Consider the following 20,529-nt stretch of genomic DNA (forward strand, 5'->3'; position numbering starts at 1 on the left):
ATTTGTTTGCTAACAGTTATCGCCACTTTGCAGACATGAAATCAAGATCCATTCAACAGTAACACAGAATTTTCCTAAACGCCTTCCTCCTTCTTACATAGATTCTTGATGCTGAAACAGGCAAGGAGGGTGAATCATTTTGGCATCTAGACCCTGAACCTGTCCCACTCTCAACCACCTTCATTATTCTGAATTTTTTTTACCTAACTTACAGAAGAGACTGTTATTCACTCAGAGCTAAAGTCATCAATGGCAGAGTTAATCGGAATCTAGATCATTTAAATAATTCTACTCTCCTTCCAAAATTCCTATTTGCTTAAAGTGAAAAAGGACGGTTTGCTTGAGGAGGTTGAAATTATTATATTTCTGCTTTTAAAGGAATACAAAAATCATTTGATTTGTTTTCACACAAACATTAATTTCATGCCCACTATGTGTCAGGCATTCTTCTAGATTGCTTGGAACATCAGTAAATGAACAAAGATCCCTCTCATACAGGAGCTTAAATTGCAATGAGGGCAGAGAGAGAAAAAAGACAAACACATACCTAGTAAATAAGTAATAAACAATACGGTAGAAAGTATAAATGACATTAAAAAAAAACAAACAAGGTAGAGAGAATTGGGATGGGAGCTAGGGGGATAGTGTATGGAAAAAACATGGCAGCACTAAATTGGGAGGTAAGTGCAGTGGCCTCATTGAGAAGGCGACATTTGAATCAAGATTTGGAGGCGGTAAGGGCCTTAATCAAGCAGATATCTGGAATATGAATGTTCCAGGCAGGAAAGAGCCCAAGGAAGGAGTATACCTGGCATATTTGAGGTGCATTATGGAGGCTCTCCAGTGTGGCTGAAGTGAAAGATCAGAGGGGAAGGTAGTAGAAGATGAAGTTTGAAAGCTGAGAAACAGGAGAGAGAAGAGTTTCCAAAGGCGGTGGCATTCTCCCAGTACAAAGAGAAAGGGCTTGGCCATGAGAAGGCAGAGAGTCAATTGCAAGGAAGGTGGAGGCCACGGGCAGAAGAATCCAGGCAATCTCTCCAAGACACGTGTCAATAAGGCAACAGCAGCTTCCACGGGGAAGTTCCCTAGGAGATAAAGAATGGGTAGGAAGAGTAAATTAAAATTTTCATAGAAAGTGTTAAAGACAAGGGAAAAGCAGTGAAATGCATGGCTGAATTTAGTGAAAAGTAGACCAAAGGTACTGGAGTATGGTGTGTAGAGCAGAAAAATCGCAGGAAGAATAAAGCTAGAATAAGAAGTTGGACCTAACTGCAGGAGGCTAGGAATGCCAGAGAAGTCCTTTTTCTTTTCAAACCTTTAGAATGTGTGCACACATGGGATGTGATAAATGTGATATTTGTTAGGGAGGCTAAATCTGAGAACAGCTTGCATTACTATCTTAAAAAGAGAAAGAGTATGAGAAAACAGTATGGGAGCTATTTAAGAAAAACGGTTTGGAAAAAAAAAGAAAAATGAAATGGCTATCACAGCTCCTCAAGTTTAAAGGATAAAAATAGAAGGTGTCCATTTTGCTACACCGGTAGTCAGGGTAGCTGATCACAAGGTCATTTCCATATCAATGTATATGGACTTCCGCTGACGCCCCCTCTAATATGCTCTCATGTCTTTCCCTCTCTCCATGTCCCAACAGGAGAGAGAGAAAGAAGACAAGGTATGAAGTCGGGAAGAGGTGGATTTTTGCCTTTCTAATGGTGTAACCTTGAGGGCCACATTTTTAACCACTCTGAGCCTCAACCTCTTCACATTAAAATGGGACAAAGGCCTAAATCTTATGACGTAAGGACTGGACACAGTTACCGGGGCTGAGTTACTCATTTTCGCCTTTACTGTGTCTGTCAGTTTCTTTCTCTCATTTCTATTTTTTTCCCCCCAACAGCTGCTCTGGCCTTCTTACAACCCTAACAAAAACAAGAATAATGAGAAGGTTTGATTTATTGAGGTGGTAGGTTATGCTTATTCATCACGAACAAATTCACAAAAAGAGCTTTTCCAATAAAGTACACCTCAGAGATACAAAAGTGGGCATGGGATGATCAAGTCATTTGCCTACTCTGCACTCAACAATCTTGCTGGGTAAAAAAAAATCAAACAGCCATCCAGTGATTACTCAATTTCGGATTTATCTGGTTTATGGAACAATATTCTTTCATATACACATATACGTGTGTGTATATATACCTACGTACATAAACATACACATATATATAGTAATCCTATTATAAAAGTCTTGTCACCACACTAAAGCTGACACAAACTGCTGTTTTTCTTACTGCTGGTATTGAAAACACAGCTCAATCTGTGAGAGCATGTAATGGAAATACAAATGATCGGCCAATTTAAAAAGCTCATATTCACTTTTATACAGATATGTAAGATTTTAAAGGAAGTAAAATAAAACTGGGAAAATTGAAAAAAACACTTTTCAGAAAAAGGATAATTTTAAAATAGCAAAATATACACACTCCAAAGACTGATGTCCCTTGTTTTAAAAACAAAATTATCCCATTGGCTGTTTCAACTCTTCTGGGTCGAATCTAACGCTACGGGAGCAGAGAGCCAGACTGTCCCACTGTGACCTGTGAAGTGCTGAAAAATAATTGGTTCTCTAATTGAAAAGAAAAGAAGATTAAAGAAGGAAGAAGAGCTTTGCTTCACGAAGAACGAGTCTAAGGCAATATGATGACAGAAGTGCAGACTGGCAAATGACTAAGAGCCAACAATTAAATGAAAATAAATTGCTTATTTTGTGTGAAATATGGTAGCATTAGATGTTTTGATAAATGCTATTTCCTTCAGTGATGAAGTTTTTCCAATTAAGCTTTCTATATATTGTATTTTACATTATCCAGTGAAATATGCAATTACAATAACATATGTTTTCCAGGTTGTAACAAAATTACATATTCACATCCATTTATAGATGTTTATTGGGTCTGAGGAATATTTGGACCAGGAAAAGGTCCCTGTTCCCAAAGTCCCTATCACATAAAAATAATTATTCAGATAAAAATATGTTGTGAAACATCATAAAACAAGAGTAACAATCTGTATTTTAAAATACAACTAAACTTTAAGGTGAGGAAATTATTGTCTTTAAACATCAATGTAGAGACAGTTATCTTTCAAAAGTTAGTAACATATAAAACGTCTTTTTCTAAATTAGAACCAGTCTCTCTTTCTTCCTTAAAATACAAAGGAGCAAGTGAGAGTGAAGAACCAATTTGTTTTTAAATGCCAAAGGTTCTTTACTGTATATTTTCAGAGGGTATTTCTGGTTTGGAAAAAACATGAAGTAAAAAATAAATAATTTCCCAGAAAAAAATGACATTAATAGTATAACATTGCAAACTGGGAAATATACAATAGACTGTGATACCTGTTGCACATTAATTAAATGTGGTAGATTTGAATGAAGAAGGGGAAAAAAAATCTTTCCTGGCACTTAGAAAGACATTTTATAGGGATTTTTCCTAAAACTCCAGAAAGGCTCTTAGCTGTGATAACAAAAACATATGTTAATGTGATTAGTAAAGATCCAAAGCTCAATAAACATTTAGTGAACAGAACAAATGATTTAAAAAGTTAAGTCAAAATGCCACAGGACCCTAAAATGGCATTCCTGCAAAGGGACTGCAGGGCTGAAGGAAACTGACTTAGTTTTAATGAGTGGAATTAACAGGGCCAAGCACCTTGTGAAATGTCGCAATTTTATGGCATCCCATTGTCCCACCCCTTCCATCCTCCTCTGCCACAGCTGTCCCTGTCATATCCCTGGAACCTGTGACTATGTTACCTTGCAAGGAAAAAGGAACTTGGCAGATATGACTGAGGTTAAAGACCCCAAAAGTGGGAGATTAGCCCAGATTATCCAGGTGGGCCCAATTTAATCACGTGTCTTGAAAAGACTCTTTCCTGCTTAGGTCGGAGTCTGAGAAAGATGTAATCAAGGAAGCCAGGTGATAGAGAGGGACTGTAAGGACTCACCTCGCTGCTACTGACTGAAGATTGGAGGAAAGGGGCCACTGAAGATGAGGAATGTGGGCGGCCTCTAGAAGCTAGAAAAGGCAAGAAACAAGACTCTCCCCTACAGCCTCCAGAACAGAGCCTCCCTAGAGCTGTCCAGTAGCCCTGCTGACACTTGACTGTAGCCCAGGGAGACCCACACTGGACTTCTAATGTCTAGAACTCTACGACAATAAATGTGTGTTGTTTAAGCTGCTAAATTTGCAGAAACTTGTTATAGAAGCAAAAGAAAACTAATACAAAGCCCCATTTGTGAGCATCATCATTCCTCCCACCTTTGCTAGCTAAGCTATGCTGAAACTGGAGGGAAAGCAAAGAAAACAGACAAGCTAACCTAGAGTCCTCACGTCACTGGGATGTTGAATTTACCAACTCCAGAACCACCAAGCACCAGACTTCTTGTTTAAATCATTTCTTTTTTTTTTTCCTAAAGAAGATTCTCCCTGAGCTAACATTCATGCCAATCTTCCTCTATTTTTTAGTATGTGGGCTGCCAGCACAGCACGGCCGCTAACAGAGGGGTGTAGGTCCACACCCAGGAACCAAACTTGGGCCACTGAAGCAGAGTGTACCGAGCTTAACCACTAGGCCACCGGGGCTGGCCCTTGTCTAAGTCAGTTTTAACTGGATACTGTTTCCTGCAGGCAAACATCCTCACAAATTCCAAAGTCTTCCAATCTTGGATTTGGGAGCTATAAGTCATTCTGAGATAAATACTTTCTACTTCAAGAGTTTTACCCCTTTATCTATTACATAACAAGCTATTATAGAAGTAGAAATATCAATACTCATTTTCAATTAAGCTGTAAACCAACGACATCTCTTCATGTATTTCCTTAATTTGTCACCAGTCTGGGAAGCAAGAATTAGGCTAAACCATATGACGTTCTTAACACATCAAAACAGTAGAATTTCAACAATTGTATACGACTCACCTAAATAATTCCTTTAGCTTAAACCACAAAGCTGGAGGAGAAAAAAAGAAGCAATCTATTCTTGAAAAATTATCACTCCTCTGAGCCTTCTGCTAGCACTCTATGAAACTAAGAAAATTAACAGTTATCATCCTTCCTGCAAACCCTGGGGAGAATTGAGGCCATAAGCTCTCTGTGGCGCTCTTATTTGCCTATCAACTGAAGGTTCCCCACGCCTTAACGCATCCCAGTTCCATAATTATATTAAGCCATCCATACCATCCTCACTAATCGTGGAAGCTGTAAATAACTGTCAAAAATAATAATGAATTATTAACAAAAACCAGTGAGGTTTCATAAAGAACTAAATGAGCTTTTCAAGATCACTCTCAAGTCATCAGCTCAATGCTCTCAAACTGAATCACGCCAAGAAAAGCAAGGTTAAAATCTTCAGTTTTTATTCATACATTACATCAATGACATAAACTGAAAGAAAGAGTCATGGAGAAACTCAGAAATAGTGAAACAAATGAGGGGGGGTGGAAACCAGGTCTTTATATTTATTCCTTATTCAACAAATTCCTCTCTCTAGGAACTTAAAGCATTTGACAGTTAAGTCATAAACTAACACGAGAGAAAAAAGATGTACAGAATAATCTTCTACTACTATTTTCTAAAGTTAATCATACAGACCAGTGTTACAGAAGTCTTCATAAGTGACTTGTAATAGGCCAGTGAACATAGCAGTTTCATGGTCTAGAAGGCTTCGTTTGGAAGTGGGGCCAGAGCTGGAGGGAGAAAATTTGACCTGCTGCTATTGTGGAAGATTCAAGGATGATACACAAAATTTGACAAGTGAGAATGAGTGTGCATTCTCAAAATTTCAGTTCAGCTAATATTTCCTGGGAAACTACGATGAACTGGGCACTGCAAAAGATGCTTTAAAATATTCATTATATAATCCTCACAATAACCTTGTGAGATGGGTAGCATTGCCCCCATTTTAGAGGAAAAACAACTACAGTGGTAAAAGCCAGGGTCGCACACTTGTAGGGTGGACTCCACGGTCCCTCACTGCTCCCGTGCACTCCACAGCATGGTGTTAGTATTTACAGCTCAAATACTTACAGAAGTGAATAGAGGTACCAAATGATGAAAGATGGTCTTAATAAAAAGCGGCAAGTTTTTAAAGCCTTTAATATAAATTGTGGGATCAGGGTGAACTGCTGTGGGGCAGTGGCAAGGGGGCAGGAGATGAGAGGAAAATTATTTTAAATCAAAGAAGAGCACTTTAAATAAAACATAATAGGATTCCTTTTAATCAGAGAAGCAGCGTGGCAAAGCAGAAGGAGCAATGGCTGCAGACTCAGATCTGTATTCCATTCAGAGTGACGGCTCCTTCTAGCTGAATTTCACTTGAAGAGTAACTTTTTCTTACATATAAAATGTATGTAATATGTGCCTTGATTCTTTCATAGGATTGTTTTGGAGAGCAAGTAAAATCATATAAATGAACTAAACTACTAAAAAAAAAGGCATACATTATTAATACGGTTGTTTTATTATTGTCTAATTAAGGAGTGAGTTTTACATTTTTCCAGATTTGATATATGCTTTTATTAACAAATGCATTACCACAGTGTGTTAAAGTGTATTCAAAAATGGATGGCCTGCTATTGAAACCACTGTAAAATATTATCCTAAGTTGGATGAACTATCTTATTACAAATAACATACTGGCCTCTTGAATTAAAATAAAAAACACCTTTGTGAAAAGGCTGCAGTTGAGGCCAGGCAGACCTCTGACCTCCACCCACTCCCATCACAAATCAGAAAGACTACAGCAGGGTTCCTAACCTTTTTTCCCTTGGACCCCACTGACTGTTATAGAACTGAACTCCTTCTCAGGATAATTTTTAAATGCACAAAATATATAGGACTTCAAAGAAAGCAAATTATACTCAAATGCAGCTATCAAAATGCATTCAACACCAGTTTATGAAATAGTAACTAACATAAATGCATAGCAGCCATGGAGATGTCCTGCTCAGATCTCCCGTTAGGAAAGAACTTTCCACTCTGTTGCAAGAAGTGCACTTAGCTGACAGGCTCCAAGCTGTCAGCACCCTCAGGATCCTCCTTAGCTTTTGAGCCTAGGCCAGGCTCTTCCTGGGCAGCTGCCAGCCAATGACCGAGCGTGACAGGAGTGCTAAGGCCTGGCTATTAGGGCCCATCCTGCGGCAGCTCTATCAGCCATTCTCTGCTCCAGAGCTCCCTCCCAGCTGGGGCGGCTGAAAATTTGTCACATTAGCATCATGGCCTAAGGTTTTCCCTGCCCAGTCCTGCTTTTCCCCACCTTCTACTTCTCACAAGCTTTACCCACCCCACGCTCCCTAAAAACACTTCTTGCCTTCCCACATCTCAGCGTCTGCTTCCTGGAGGACCCAACTGATGAAATATGCTTCTTTATTAAAGTATTAAATAATGAGATCTAGCTGCAGATGTAACTACTCTAATTTTGAAGTAGTGATGAGTTTCAGTGATATTTTGAGGTATCTGAAATAATTCTAATGTGGTATGAAAGTAGATGGGAAATTTACAAATAGAACTGGCCTGGTTACTGCTGTGTGTGTTGCCTATATTTATAATCGAAGAAAAAGCTAAATTTCAATTAGAGGTTAATGAAAGTGACGGTGTTATTTTTTCTTATCCAAGTTCACACACCTCAAGTTAAGAACACTTGGATTAGCATGTGTCTGATTTTGAAGTATTTATTCTTTTAAGTACAGACATGCACTTAGTCAAGTTAGAGCTGTGAAAACCAAGGGTCTCTAACCTGGTGTTCTCCTCAGATGCCACCAAACGTGTGAAAGGTTGTGTTAAATGCACAGAATATGTTACAAAGTATAAGATCATATGCCCAAATGATTTAACCCCGAGGGACAAAAAATGGCTAACTTACCTAAACACATGAATATATAACTACCTCAAAATCTAATGGGTGAAATTCAAGGCTATAAAATACACTAAAGTTATTATCATAAAGTTTTCTTCCGTTAAAAAAGAATTTACTACAGTATTTAATATCGAATTCCTACAACACATAATCCAGCAAGAAGCCCCCTGCATCTCCTTATGACTCTCCTACCATGACCTCACTCTCTGTGTGCTCCAAGGATGAAATCAAGTGACAATGCTCACTCCACAGGATTCTCTTCTAAGTCTGGCAAATGGTGCGTATAGAGATGGATGAGGTGGGCAGGGCGGAGTGGAGAAGAGGGGAAGTGAAGAGCCAGATTTACAAAGTGTTATTTTAAGATTAAGACAGCACTTTCAGGAGGATGAGCCTCATTTATATTTTCAGGTGAATGATACTGTGCACTAATTCTGAGTTGGAGCCCTGAGTGATAGAGCATAATGCAGACAAGGCAAAGAATAACTGCCTGAAATAGGGAAGTGCTCTTTGAGCCCTGAGTAAATGGTGAATGAGGCAGGAGATGGGAAGAAAATGGGAGAGGAACCCTGAGAGAAAAAGGTGTGTGATAACAATGGAATGTAATGGCTTTACAATTTTGTTAAGGGGCGATGGGTACGGGGCACCACTGAAAATTGCTACCAGAATTAAAATACCAACCAAGGTAGACTTGTAATATGAAAGCAAGACAGCATGCCCCAGTCTACCACTAGTCAAGGGCCTCCAGTTGAACTCAGTACCCTAATATCATTCCTTTCTCCAATGGAAGAAGCCCAAGAGAAGAGAGAAAAAAGAAAAACAACCTCTGTGTATGGGCACACATCCCCCAATACTCACAAGTTCAAGCCGCCTCCTTTTCTGTTTATAGCATCCGTACAACATACAAGACACACGCCTATTCACAGGGAACTTTAAAATTTCTATCACATCATGCCAAAGATATGCTTATAACCAAGCATGTAAGTGAAGCATTTCGTGGACTTGAAAGCCGCCTGCAGCTCGAGGTTAAATAAACCCACTTTCTTTAGCCTCTCTCTTTAGGTTCTATTTCTCTAAAGCTTTCAGAATAAGTATCTGTTTCTTTAGCAACTCAGAAACACAATATAATAGGTAACAATGAGATACTTTCTAATGGTGAAACAAGACATTCCTGACCTATCTCATAATTTCCTTACGTCTTTAGTTCTTTCGAGATTCAGCCACAGACAAAAACCAAATGATAAATCCCTAGGGAAATATTTAATTCTCCACTGACTTCCTCCCTAATCTTTCCAAATAGTGTTTGTCGAACGTCTTTTCAGAAACCTTTCACATGTTTAAGAGATGTTGCATTCATTTTGGCACCATCTCTTTATTAACATGCATTCCCTGGAAACATATTTCTCTGTTATAAATTACATCGTTCATCTTAATGCAGGCTTGTGAGGTGGTTAAGGATTTTTTTATACACTATTGTTCATATAAAGGAATAAATTGTGTTTCAAATACAAAGCGACATCCTGAACACAGCCAAGTCCTTGGAATAATCCATGGCTTATCACTCCCTACCCCAATACTTTGTCCACTGAACTATGATGTCAGAAATCTAAGCTTGATTTGTTTTTAAGTGCATAATCCATTAACCGTTTCCATATGCCATAACTGTTCAGCTGAGAAATTATTTATAAACCAGTTTACTCGCCCTATCTGGCAAATATGATGCACCTGTTATAAAATGTGATTACTTAGAAAGCTAACAATTGTGGAATCACATTTTCATAATAAATCAGTCTAAGTGAATTAGACTATGCATATACTTTCAGAAAGCACTTTAATCCCTATTAACAGTTTGTGAATAATGAAAGTAATTAATATTAATTTTAGTTGATAAATCCAACACTGATAACCTGGTAGTACACTTTAATCCATTTTCCAACAGCATGTAAAAATTAACCAACAGATGCTACCAATCTGGTAAAAAATACGCAGGTCATTAGCATTATTTTGACGATACCAAATGTTCGATATATGAATATTGTGATTAAATTTTGAAGAGATATATAAACAATGTTCTTTTATAACCTTGTTAAGTCTTAACAGAAGCCGAAGACAATAAAATATCACAGTCGTTTCTAAAATCAAAATCAGCATTTGTTGTTCCACTCTTCATTCTTCGGCTTCAACCAAGAACTGGACTGAGCTTCACTGAGACTGTGAAAGCAACATGAGAACAGGGCACACATCTGCCTCTCTCACTACAGTGTCCCCAGTGCTCAACACCAGGCCCAGCATACGAGGGGTACCCAAGAAATGTTGACTTGAATAGTGATGGCCAAATATAGGAGAGAGAAAAAGCAGGAGAAATGAATGAGAGGAAGAGAAAAAAGACGATTGGGAAAAATGCCTACATGTTCTTTTCAGAAGAATTTTAAATATGAAAAGCTAAGATGTATCTCAAAAACTCAGAACTGAGCGAAGCAAGGAAACCAGTGTAAGATTTTTCCCCCCGAGGAAGATTAGCCCTGAGCTAACTGCTGCCAATCCTCCTCTTTTTGCTGAGGAAGACTGGCCCTGAGGTAACATCTATGCCCATCGTCCTCTACGTTATATGTGGGATGCCTGCCACAGCCTGGCTTGCCAAGTGGTGCCATGTCCGCACCTGGGATCTGAATCGGGAAACCCCAGGCCGCTGAAGTGGAACGTGCACACTTAACCACTGCGCCACCAGGCCAGCTCCAAAGTGAGATATTTGATAGCAACATAAGATATAAAAGTGATAGAATTGAATCAGGAAAAAATGTTGATTTCACAGGAAAAGGCTTAGAGAGGAGGTTTCTAGACTCCTTAAGATATGATACCAGGCACTTTCCCATTGAAACAATGTTATAAATATCACAGGGAGGAGATTAGCTTAAAAAACAAAATAACTAAAATCCACTTAAAAAAATATATAAATACACAATAAAGGGCAACATGAGTTAAGAGGAAATGTCCAAGCTCTTAACTGAGTATCTTGCTATGTCTACAAGCAGGTGCAGCAAGGTGGCATTTGGGGGAGTTAGAATTGTTATGCAGGAGAAAACCCTCATCAGAGATGTGGTAAAGATTAAGCACGGTAACATGAAGATGACCCAGTTCAAGGACGGGTACACCACAGGGCTCTCTAGGTATTATTACATCATCTTCCTTTTCCAACTCTTAGAGTATGAGACCTCTAAAACCCAATCATATTCATCTAAAAGTTCCAGAAATCTAAAGCAGTGTCTTCTGTTAAAAAAAAAACAAACAAAAAAAAAAGCCATACTTAGTAACAAAAAGTATAGAACATGTGAGAGAAAATTTCAAGCCTCTCTTTAAATGACTGGATTCTGTTCCTTTCTTCTTTCTGCTTATTTCCAATACTTTAGAAGAGCAAAGGATTGGCATCTACCATTTTAAATGCCTGGGAGGGAAGATACACCTTTGTAATCAGAGAAATAGCTCTGTTTCTAAGTCCAAAGAGTTACTGCAATAAAAAACAGATATACCATTTCTCTAACAACTCACTATTCTTGGGTAATCTGAATCCTTTGTCCTTCTCTGCCAAGTTGCGATGCAAACCAATGAGGAAAATCAGCCAGTAGCCAATGCCTCTACCTCCCTCTGCTTGCTAGGGAGTGGAGAGCAACTGTATTTCCACCTTGGACTGAACAATAAATACGTGACTAGCTTTCATTTTGAATTCTGCGGAAATTACAAAATTGATTCAAACAGAATAACCTTGGCATCACGGGAGACAGGCAAATGTTAACAGCCAGCAGCCAGGCCATGAATAAGGAGACAACAAGGAGCAATCTGCCAACTCCACGAGCCCTTAGGCTTGTCTAAGTTTTCCAGACACCTTTCTCTTGTCTTCCTTTCTGATCTTTCCTATAAAATATTTTTGGAAGGCAGCAATGAATGACCTTTTGCAATAAGATACTCAACTACTAGTAAAGCCAAAAGCACACTTAAGACTCCTCATAATACTTTCCGGGAATTATTCTTTAAAATTCAGACCAAAAAATAGTGACCTTCACAGCATGTCTTCTGTTGGCATTGCCCAGGGTTACAACCCTGGGCTTCCACATCTTTTCTATGCACCGTGGAAATATCCACTGTCACAGAAAAGAGAAGTAGCATTTGAGCTGAGACAAAAGAAGTCATAGCCCTGTACCAGCCCCTAATTCAAATGAAAGAGAGACTCTGGGTAGAGAGGACAGCATGAGCAAAAGGCAGAGGGATGGATGTATGAAATATTCAGAAAATGATCATTTCCTTACCTTAACCTTTATAACTAGTATTAGAGTGAGCAAATACATTGGTTTTTTTCAACCTTGAATCTGAAGGCTAAAGTTAGATGACTTAAGAATTTTTTAAAGGTCCAATTATTTCATTTAGGGCTAACACTACAGCTAAATTAAAGACATGCTAACAAGTTTCCCTTTTGAGCCTCATTAATTAAGAAAGTAATCAGAGTAAAGAGGGAAAAAAGAGAGAGTGTAGCTGGATGGCAGTATTACTTAAATAGCGTTAGGTGCCACCATTTACACCTATTAGGAAAGCAAAGGGAAAACTAATCAATTCCAGATTATGAAATCTGAAATTCTGAAGCATTTTACATGTAAATACACATTTTAACTGCCATATATTTTCCTTGATTGCCTGAGGAGTGCACTAATCTTATTCAAAGAAAATTTTGATTCTCCATAATCAAAAGGTAAAATTAAGATCTGCTTACTTCACAAGTTTTGCTAGGATAAGCTTGCTGAGAAAATTCCCCCTGTCTTCAAAGATCAAAATACATCATTTTTACTATTTTGGTCGAGACCAACAGTGCTCAAAAACTTCTGCTGAAGGTTTTCGATTTACCACAAATTCTAGAAAGTTACCTTGATTTACAATTACCTTTTAGAGTTTCTAACTTGGAATTACTTTTTAGAAAGTGTTGCTAATTTACAATCATACTTTAGAAAGTATTTCAAAGGAATGTAAATGAGTTTTTAGTATCTACCAACATCCCTTGGTTACTGTGATGATCAAGTTAAATCAGATATAAAGCATCTAGCATGATGTGTAGTACATAGTAGGCATTTTAAGTGATCAATTCTTCCCTCTCTTTATCAAGCCTTCCCACCTCCATCCAGCACAACCTCCCCCTCTCCAGCTCTCTCTGTGCTCAATGAGCCCAGGGACATAAGCAGCATAAGTCTATGGTGAAGAGTGTTCTTTTTTGAAAATTAAAGATAATCACTGATCCAAGTGGCTTGTACTACAAGACCTAAAATGTAAGCATTACATACTACTAAAAAATTAACTTAACAGTATATATAAGTGGCTATCAGCCCCGAAACAAAAGTGGTGTAGGCTCACAAGACTGGATGAAATAAATTCAATTTTCAGACAAGAGTAATACCTAAACATAAATGTTTAAAAAAAAATCACACTGAATAGGTAAAAGTTATCACAAAATTTGGGAAATGAATTCCATTGCTTCAATGAAAAGATCATATAACTTACTCAAACACTCGTATTTCAAGCTAACTTTCAAGATTCTTTATAAATTTGATATTCTATCCCATGTGACTCTACTAATATATTAAATGGTGTTAAAATCCTGACTAGAGGAAGGCTCATATTTTGCTTTTGTTTTTCTATTTCTCATTAACTAAAAGGAATTCTCATGCTAAAATTCTCTCTGAAAATATCCTCCTTTGTGAAGGGTTAATTTAGCACATGTTCAACAAAGGTATTATATAGAAAACTTAAAGTTTTGCATTAATTATTTGCATTTTAAAATTGCTTATTTGATTCTCTAAATAACAAAATTTGCTTTTTAAGCCTTTCATTAGAGCATTTATTTACACCCATTAATAAAGTAAAAATATCATGGATATTACTCTTAAAATAATACTTTCTAGAAGTTAATATATAAAAAGTGGCAGTGTTATAACACTAAAGTTAACAAATAACCAAGATGTTAAACTTACCTTTTTGTTGGCAACAAAATGTATTCTCCAGTTTACAAAGCAAATCAATATTTTCATACTTATTTTCATTTGCTTTTATCCAGAAGCAGTTTTCAGTCATTTCATGAGGTCTGATCTGCAATCAGAGACGACTGATTCATAAATAGTTGGCTGTTTCATCTGTCCCAACCCAACCGCTCCGTGGAGACCCAGCCTCCCATAGCTGTCTGCAGACGTTTAGGAAGTAGTCCCTGCAAGACTTTCCCCAAAGTGTGTTCAGTGAAATACAAATTCTGCAGAAAGTTAAGGTTTTATTAGGGGGAAAAAAAGATTCCACTATTAAGTAGTTGGGGATTTGAAGCCGAATGAAATGAAGTTTATTTCTTCTCAGTTCTTCTTCTCAGTCTTTAGTAACATTCCTGTGCACTATGACTCTCCAAGTGCAGGACACATGACACAGCACTTCCCAAGGTTATGTGACCACAAAACCATCTTCCTGCAGGATTCAGAATTCCTGTGTCCCGACTAAATATCAGCTTCTGACAACTAGTAATACTTTTCCCAATGGCTACCAACATAGAAAATTTGGTAAGAACACTAACTTTTTTGTACTTTTGAGAAACATTTCATAAATATAGGACTTAATCATGATAATGTTGAATTATCAATTACAAATCAAATTCCATTGTAACTACCAGTGTCGACTGCCATCAAATTGATAAACCAGAAAGCTTTGGCTGAGAGCAAAGGGCTCTGTCTCAACACTTTTATTTTTAAAAAAAGCCAGTTTGTTTAGTGTCACTTTGATTAGGGTTCTCACTGGAAATTATATATAAGTAAATACAAAATTAAATTTTAATCTAGGTAACAGTATGTTTTCCTCCATTTATTTCTGTTTTACCTTTAACCAATTCAATCTTCTCATGTTGGCTTCAGGTTTAAATTCCTTCTTTGGCTTTAACCCAAATGGCAGGGCTGGTGGAGGAGGAGAGTTTCGTCCACTGAGAAATCCCAGGGGAGGTGGTGGAGGCACAGGACCCCCAAATGGCATCGGCATTCCTGGGAGTGGAGGAGGGGGTGGGGGAGGGGGTGGAGGTGGCGCTCCTCCACAAAAAGGCAGTGGGGGAGCAGGAGGAAGTGCTGGGTGGCTGGTTCCATTTTCTTTTGACAGGGGCAAAGAGGTATTTGTACCAGCTGGTAAAGCACCAAACTAGAGGGGGAAAAAAATAAGGAACATAACTAAGAACATTCTACAAAACATGTAAAAAGTACACTTTCCTCAAAAGTAAGTTATTTTAAACAAAAAATAATTGAATATCATTAATTTCATGTGGTTTAACCTAAGAACAAAATTCCAAAGTCTTTTCCCAATTTAAGAATACAATTATAGCTTTTGTTTTCATAAAAGTGTAATTTCCAGAAATATTATTCCCCATTTTGAGAAAGTTATGGCCATCCAGGTGGAGATGTCTAGGAAGGAAATGGCTATATGCATCTAAAAGATTTGAAAGTCAGCAGTTTCTAGGTGACAGTTGAAATCACAAGAGTAGATAAGTTCTCCCAGAGTATGTAGCATGAGGAAAGGTCTATGCACAGAATTCTATGGAACATTAGCATTTAAATGAGAAGTAAAAAAAAAAAAAAACAAAATTAAAAATAACATACAGAAAAAAAGACAAATAATCTTTTTGCCACATCATGCCTTTTCCCCTGAGAAAAAAATCTAAAATTCTTAGTAGGACCTACAAGGGCCCATCATAATCTGTTCCCTGTGTACTGGTCTTTCAAGTGAATTTCATACACAATTCTGTATATATGCCAACCTTCTACTGTTTTCAGGGCCTTTGGACATGCTATTCACTCTGTCTGGAACATTCTCTTCACCTGGCCATCTCCTACTGGTTCTTTCAGTCCCAGCTAATACGTCCCATCTTCAGGAAAGTCTTATCTAACCACTCATTTTTACAGTGATAGCACCCTATACTTCTCCTTGATAGCTCTTGTCAAAAGCGCTAAGTAATTGGGGCTGGCCCCGTGGCCGAGTGGTTAAGTTCGTGCGCTCCGCTGCAGGCGGCCCAGTGTTTCGTTGGTTCGAATCCTGGGCGCGGGCATGACACTGCTCATCAAACCACGCTGAGGCAGCGTCCCATATACCACAACTAGAAGGACCCACAACGAAGAATATACAACTATGTACTGGGGGGCTTTGGGGAGAAAAAGGAAAAAAAAAAAGTGCTAAGTAATTATTTAAGAAATCATTAGCACTTACCTCTTTGACAGATTACAAATTCCATGAGGGAAGTGACTATGTCTGTATAATTCACTACTCTTTCCCCAGCATCCAAAGTTGAGTGTGACAAATAACAGTTATTGACTAAATACGTGGAGGATAAACGAATTGAAGACAAGAAAAGGCAAGCACAGGGTCATGAATCACAAGTGAAGAGAGTGACCCAGAAAAAGGCTATTCTACAACATCGAATGTCACAGAGAAGCAAAGTAAAATCAGGTGAGAAAAAGAGCCAAATGTGGCCACTGGTCCTTTCGTCCTTATGTTTCCATGGCTTGATAAGAATTTAATGGATGCATTTTGATTACCATAAAGATGATCTAGGTTGATAAATAATTTTTTGTGATATTATTTTCCCAAAATTACTATCTTCAATTCTGAGTCATATATATATATATATATATTTATGAACATATAAACTATCTTGCAAATGGTGGGCATTTAGTAAATGTTAATGTCATTTTAAAAGTTTTACAGCACAATTATGGCAAACAGATCATGTATAAAAGCCTTAAATCAACATCTGAGACCTACACAAAGAAAAAGTGTTATAAAAGAAGTTGAAATCGTAAGTGAAAGAACATGCCTTATCAAAAACATTAACTATAACGAAGAATCAGTTTAGTGTTTCACTGGGATGCTGTGATCATGGATAGTACTGTCCTTTCAATGTTAAGGATGTATGTATATTGTACTCACACTAAATATACATTTTATATTTAACTATTAATGTCTTAAACACATGGTTGAATTTCTGCTCTAGACTAGGTTCATTTGATAGACTATGTGAATATATCATTCAGGAGGCCAGACATCATGACTATCTTGCTCACCATTATATGCCCAGCGCTTAAAAATGCTCAGTTATTAAGTGACTAAAGGAATGGAAACATAAATAGAACATATTTTATTCATAACCTTCATAATCAGCAGAGCTTTGATCAAAGACAACTATCTTAAGACAAATGGAGAGATTTCACAAGAAACACACTAATCCAAAGAAAGAATTTGCCAGTTGTTCTTCAAAATGAATATGGTGGCCAATATCGTCTCTAATTCCAAGCTTGCTTATGAAAGCCATAAACACAGGTCACCATTATTCCCAAATTAAAGCAGGAGGCTCCTTGTTTTACCCTCAGTTTCAAAACATAAATTTATTCCCATTTTATATAAAAGCATATGCAGCAATAATATAGCCAAAGACAGTAAATATGTTTTTTTTAATAAACTAGAATTTCCTAGTAAATTTACAAGTAATCCTTCACCTGGGAAAAATTAAAAAGAAAAGAAAGTCTTTAAATTTATATTAGACCAGACCAGGAAAAACTTCTCATAAATATTTCAGCCATTGTCTATAACTCAATTTGAATAATACAACAGAATCAAATGTTTCTTTTAATATGAAAGACAAGGAACCTCATGGGAAAGATGAAAAATTTCAATAAGTTGTTGTACTCTCTTCTTGCACACTAAAGAAAGATCATTGAGAATAATTTTCGTGTAGATAGGAGCTTTTCATTTTTTTTTTCTAAAATTGAACACTAACAGATAGCTATAGAGTATCTTCAGATAAACTCTGTAACAAAACTATCCACTAAGTATTTTAAAGAAAAAAAATTGCCAGTAATACAGAAAATAGTATACTAACATAAGAAATAGTATACCTGAGACTATTTCAATATAAACATAAATTAGGATGAAAGGAAATAGCAAAACTATACATATCGCTCATCCTATATGTAAATGTATATAAAGAAATTTAGCTCTGAATATTCTCCCTTCTTACTTTCATCCCTTTAAAACATGCAGATGACGTATTTCTTGCTATCTGAATGTTTTATGTGTAGAGGGTGTATGTCAGCTATCTGCTTCATAATCCAGATTCGCTCTCTTTTTTGTCATGTTTTAAATCTGTTTACTTTCGGAAATTGAAAAATTATCAGAAAATGTTCTCATTCAGCTAGAGGTTATCTTTCACTGCAAGGTACCCATAGGCTGAAGGTTTTGCAAAATAAATAGCTTGAGCAATAATTTCCTGTAGTGGGATAAAGATCAGTGATGAATGACAAATCTAAGAGGAAAAGACTTTCTTACCCTTTACGCTTAATTACTTAGGAAACATGTGACATTAGGAATAAAACCCAAATGAAACACAAGGCAGCAGATTAATTAGTAAAAGTCTAGACATTCTTAAAAATGCACATAAAAAAGTGGCAAAATAATTTCTAAAAAATAAACAGAGCAGAATAGAAATACATATAAGCAATATTATAAAAACACACAAGTGAAATTGAAGTCTAAAAATCTGATGCTATGAAGATATGACATGAACTTTGCTCCCCTGATGAGCTTTCAATACCTAAATTCACTCTGGATAGATGGTATTTTACCTGTGATTTAAAAGCTTGTAACTCTGCTTGAAGCTCATTAATCTCTGCCTCTTTTTTCTGCAATTGAGCCTGAGTTTCTTGGTGGTCAGTAAACTCTTTTTCAAACTGAAAAGAAGAAAACAAGAGAGAGAAAGAAAGATGGACATGAATAGCACTATTCTTCATAGAATAATATGACTCTAATGATCTGTCAGTAGAAGATAAACTTTTTTGAAAGGAGTGGTAGATTTTTGCTAAGTCACACACAGCCTTTCTCTAGGTCCCCCCAGGTCCTGACACAATCATTCATTTGCAAGGGAGCAGACAAAGCCAGAAATGGAGTCTGTGACCTCCTCTCAGCAGAGCAAACTGGCCCACAGTTATCACAACCCTGGCATTTTTCCTAAAAGTCTCTAAATATCATTGTGACTTTGTGTAAAATAATAGACAGCAAAGCATTGTAGTGAATTCCCTGGCTCCTACCTACAAAATCTTACACCTGAAACTTATCTGAAGTTGATCAACATGACTTAAAAGAAGTCCATTTTAATATTCTTTGTTTATTAATAAATAACCCATTTTTTAAATGTATCACTTTTCTTACAATGTCTTCAGATTTAAGGACTCTAATGTAGGCTCTAAACTTCAACAACAATTTAAGAGAATAAAGTTGGTCTTATTTATCATTAACCTCCCAAAGATTAATCATTGGGAGGTAAATGATAAATTAATCTTTCAAAGTCCCTCATGTCATACCTTGTGGGAGGAGGCAAACAGTAAAATTTGGTGAATCCAATGAATTTTCTAATTTATACAGCCACTTATCACAAGTCCCATTTTGTGTATTCAAACAGCTTCACCTTCCCACTATCATGACTGAAAACCTCCCCTAACAGAAGTGAACTTAAAGACGGTATTGTCTCATAATAAGAACAAGTGTTTGATTCTCTCTTAAAAAATGGAAAAAGGGGCTGGCCCCGTGGCCGAGTGGTTAAGTTTGAGCACTCCACTGCAGGCGGCCCAGTGTTTTGTTGGTTCGAATCCTGGGCACCAACATGGCACTGCTCATCAAGACACGCTGAGGCAGCGTCCCACATGTCACAACTAGAAGGACCCACAAGAAGAATATACAACTATGTACCAGGGGGCCTTGGGGAGAAAAAGGAAAAATATAAAATCTTTAAAAAAAAAAAAAAAAAAACGGAAAAAAAGAATCATTAAAAAAATGCAACTACTTCACAAAGGCAGCCTTGAGATTTTAAAATACAATCAAATCTCAATTAGGAAAATAACAATATAGAAACTCAACAGTCCCCAGAGGGCTGTTATATATGAATCTTATTTTTGCTCTTAACACAAAGAGGTAGTTACTAGGCCCCCATCATACAGCTAGTAAGTAAGAGATGTGACTTGATTGTGCAAATCTTACGCTTCAGACACCTGCAGGAAATTCAAAATGGATTTATATAGCATGCCTCCTCCTTGGATATCTCACCTTGTCGCCTCATACTGATCCATCAGGGCTCACATTTACTATCACTTCCTTGGGCCAGTCTTCTCTGGCCACCCAAGATTAGAGGAAGAATCCTTCCTAAAAGCTTACATAATACACAGGGTTTTTTTTTTTTTTTTTACCATAGCAATTATCACACTGTAATATGAAAATTTCAAACTGTAGTATCACACACCTCAGTAACACTGACTACCCTGGAAGCTCATTAACAGTGAGAACCTTTTCTATGTTATTCATCAACTTTCCAAACCTTTACATTTATAATTAAGCTCAATATTTATTGGATGAAGAGATGAGCCAACTCCTGTCAAATCTTCCTTTTTATATTGAATAACTGCCAATATCAGATATTAAAGTTCCCCAATCTCCCAGCATCAAAAATGTTTGACAGGTCATTTTCTCTATTCTTTTTTTGACTGCTCAGTCAATGTTTACTGCTGCTTAGCAAGAAATAAAAAA

At 37.1% G+C, this 20,529-nt stretch overlaps 1 protein-coding gene across 1 annotated transcript in view; it reads right to left on the minus strand.

Moving 5' to 3' along the window:
- The window catches only part of DIAPH3 (diaphanous related formin 3), a 489,528-nt gene that overhangs the window by 279,224 nt on the left and 189,775 nt on the right, over positions 1-20,529 (minus strand). Inside the window, exons 15-17 of the mRNA XM_070480866.1 lie at positions 18,579-18,683; positions 14,800-15,108; positions 13,920-14,034 (exon numbers count right to left, since the gene is read on the minus strand). Of these exons, the coding sequence (XP_070336967.1) occupies positions 13,920-14,034; positions 14,800-15,108; positions 18,579-18,683 (529 nt within the window). The remainder of the gene's footprint in view (positions 1-13,919; positions 14,035-14,799; positions 15,109-18,578; positions 18,684-20,529) is intronic.

The sequence above is a fragment of the Equus asinus genome, chromosome 11, assembly GCF_041296235.1.
Source record: "Equus asinus isolate D_3611 breed Donkey chromosome 11, EquAss-T2T_v2, whole genome shotgun sequence".
NCBI lineage: Eukaryota > Metazoa > Chordata > Mammalia > Perissodactyla > Equidae > Equus > Equus asinus.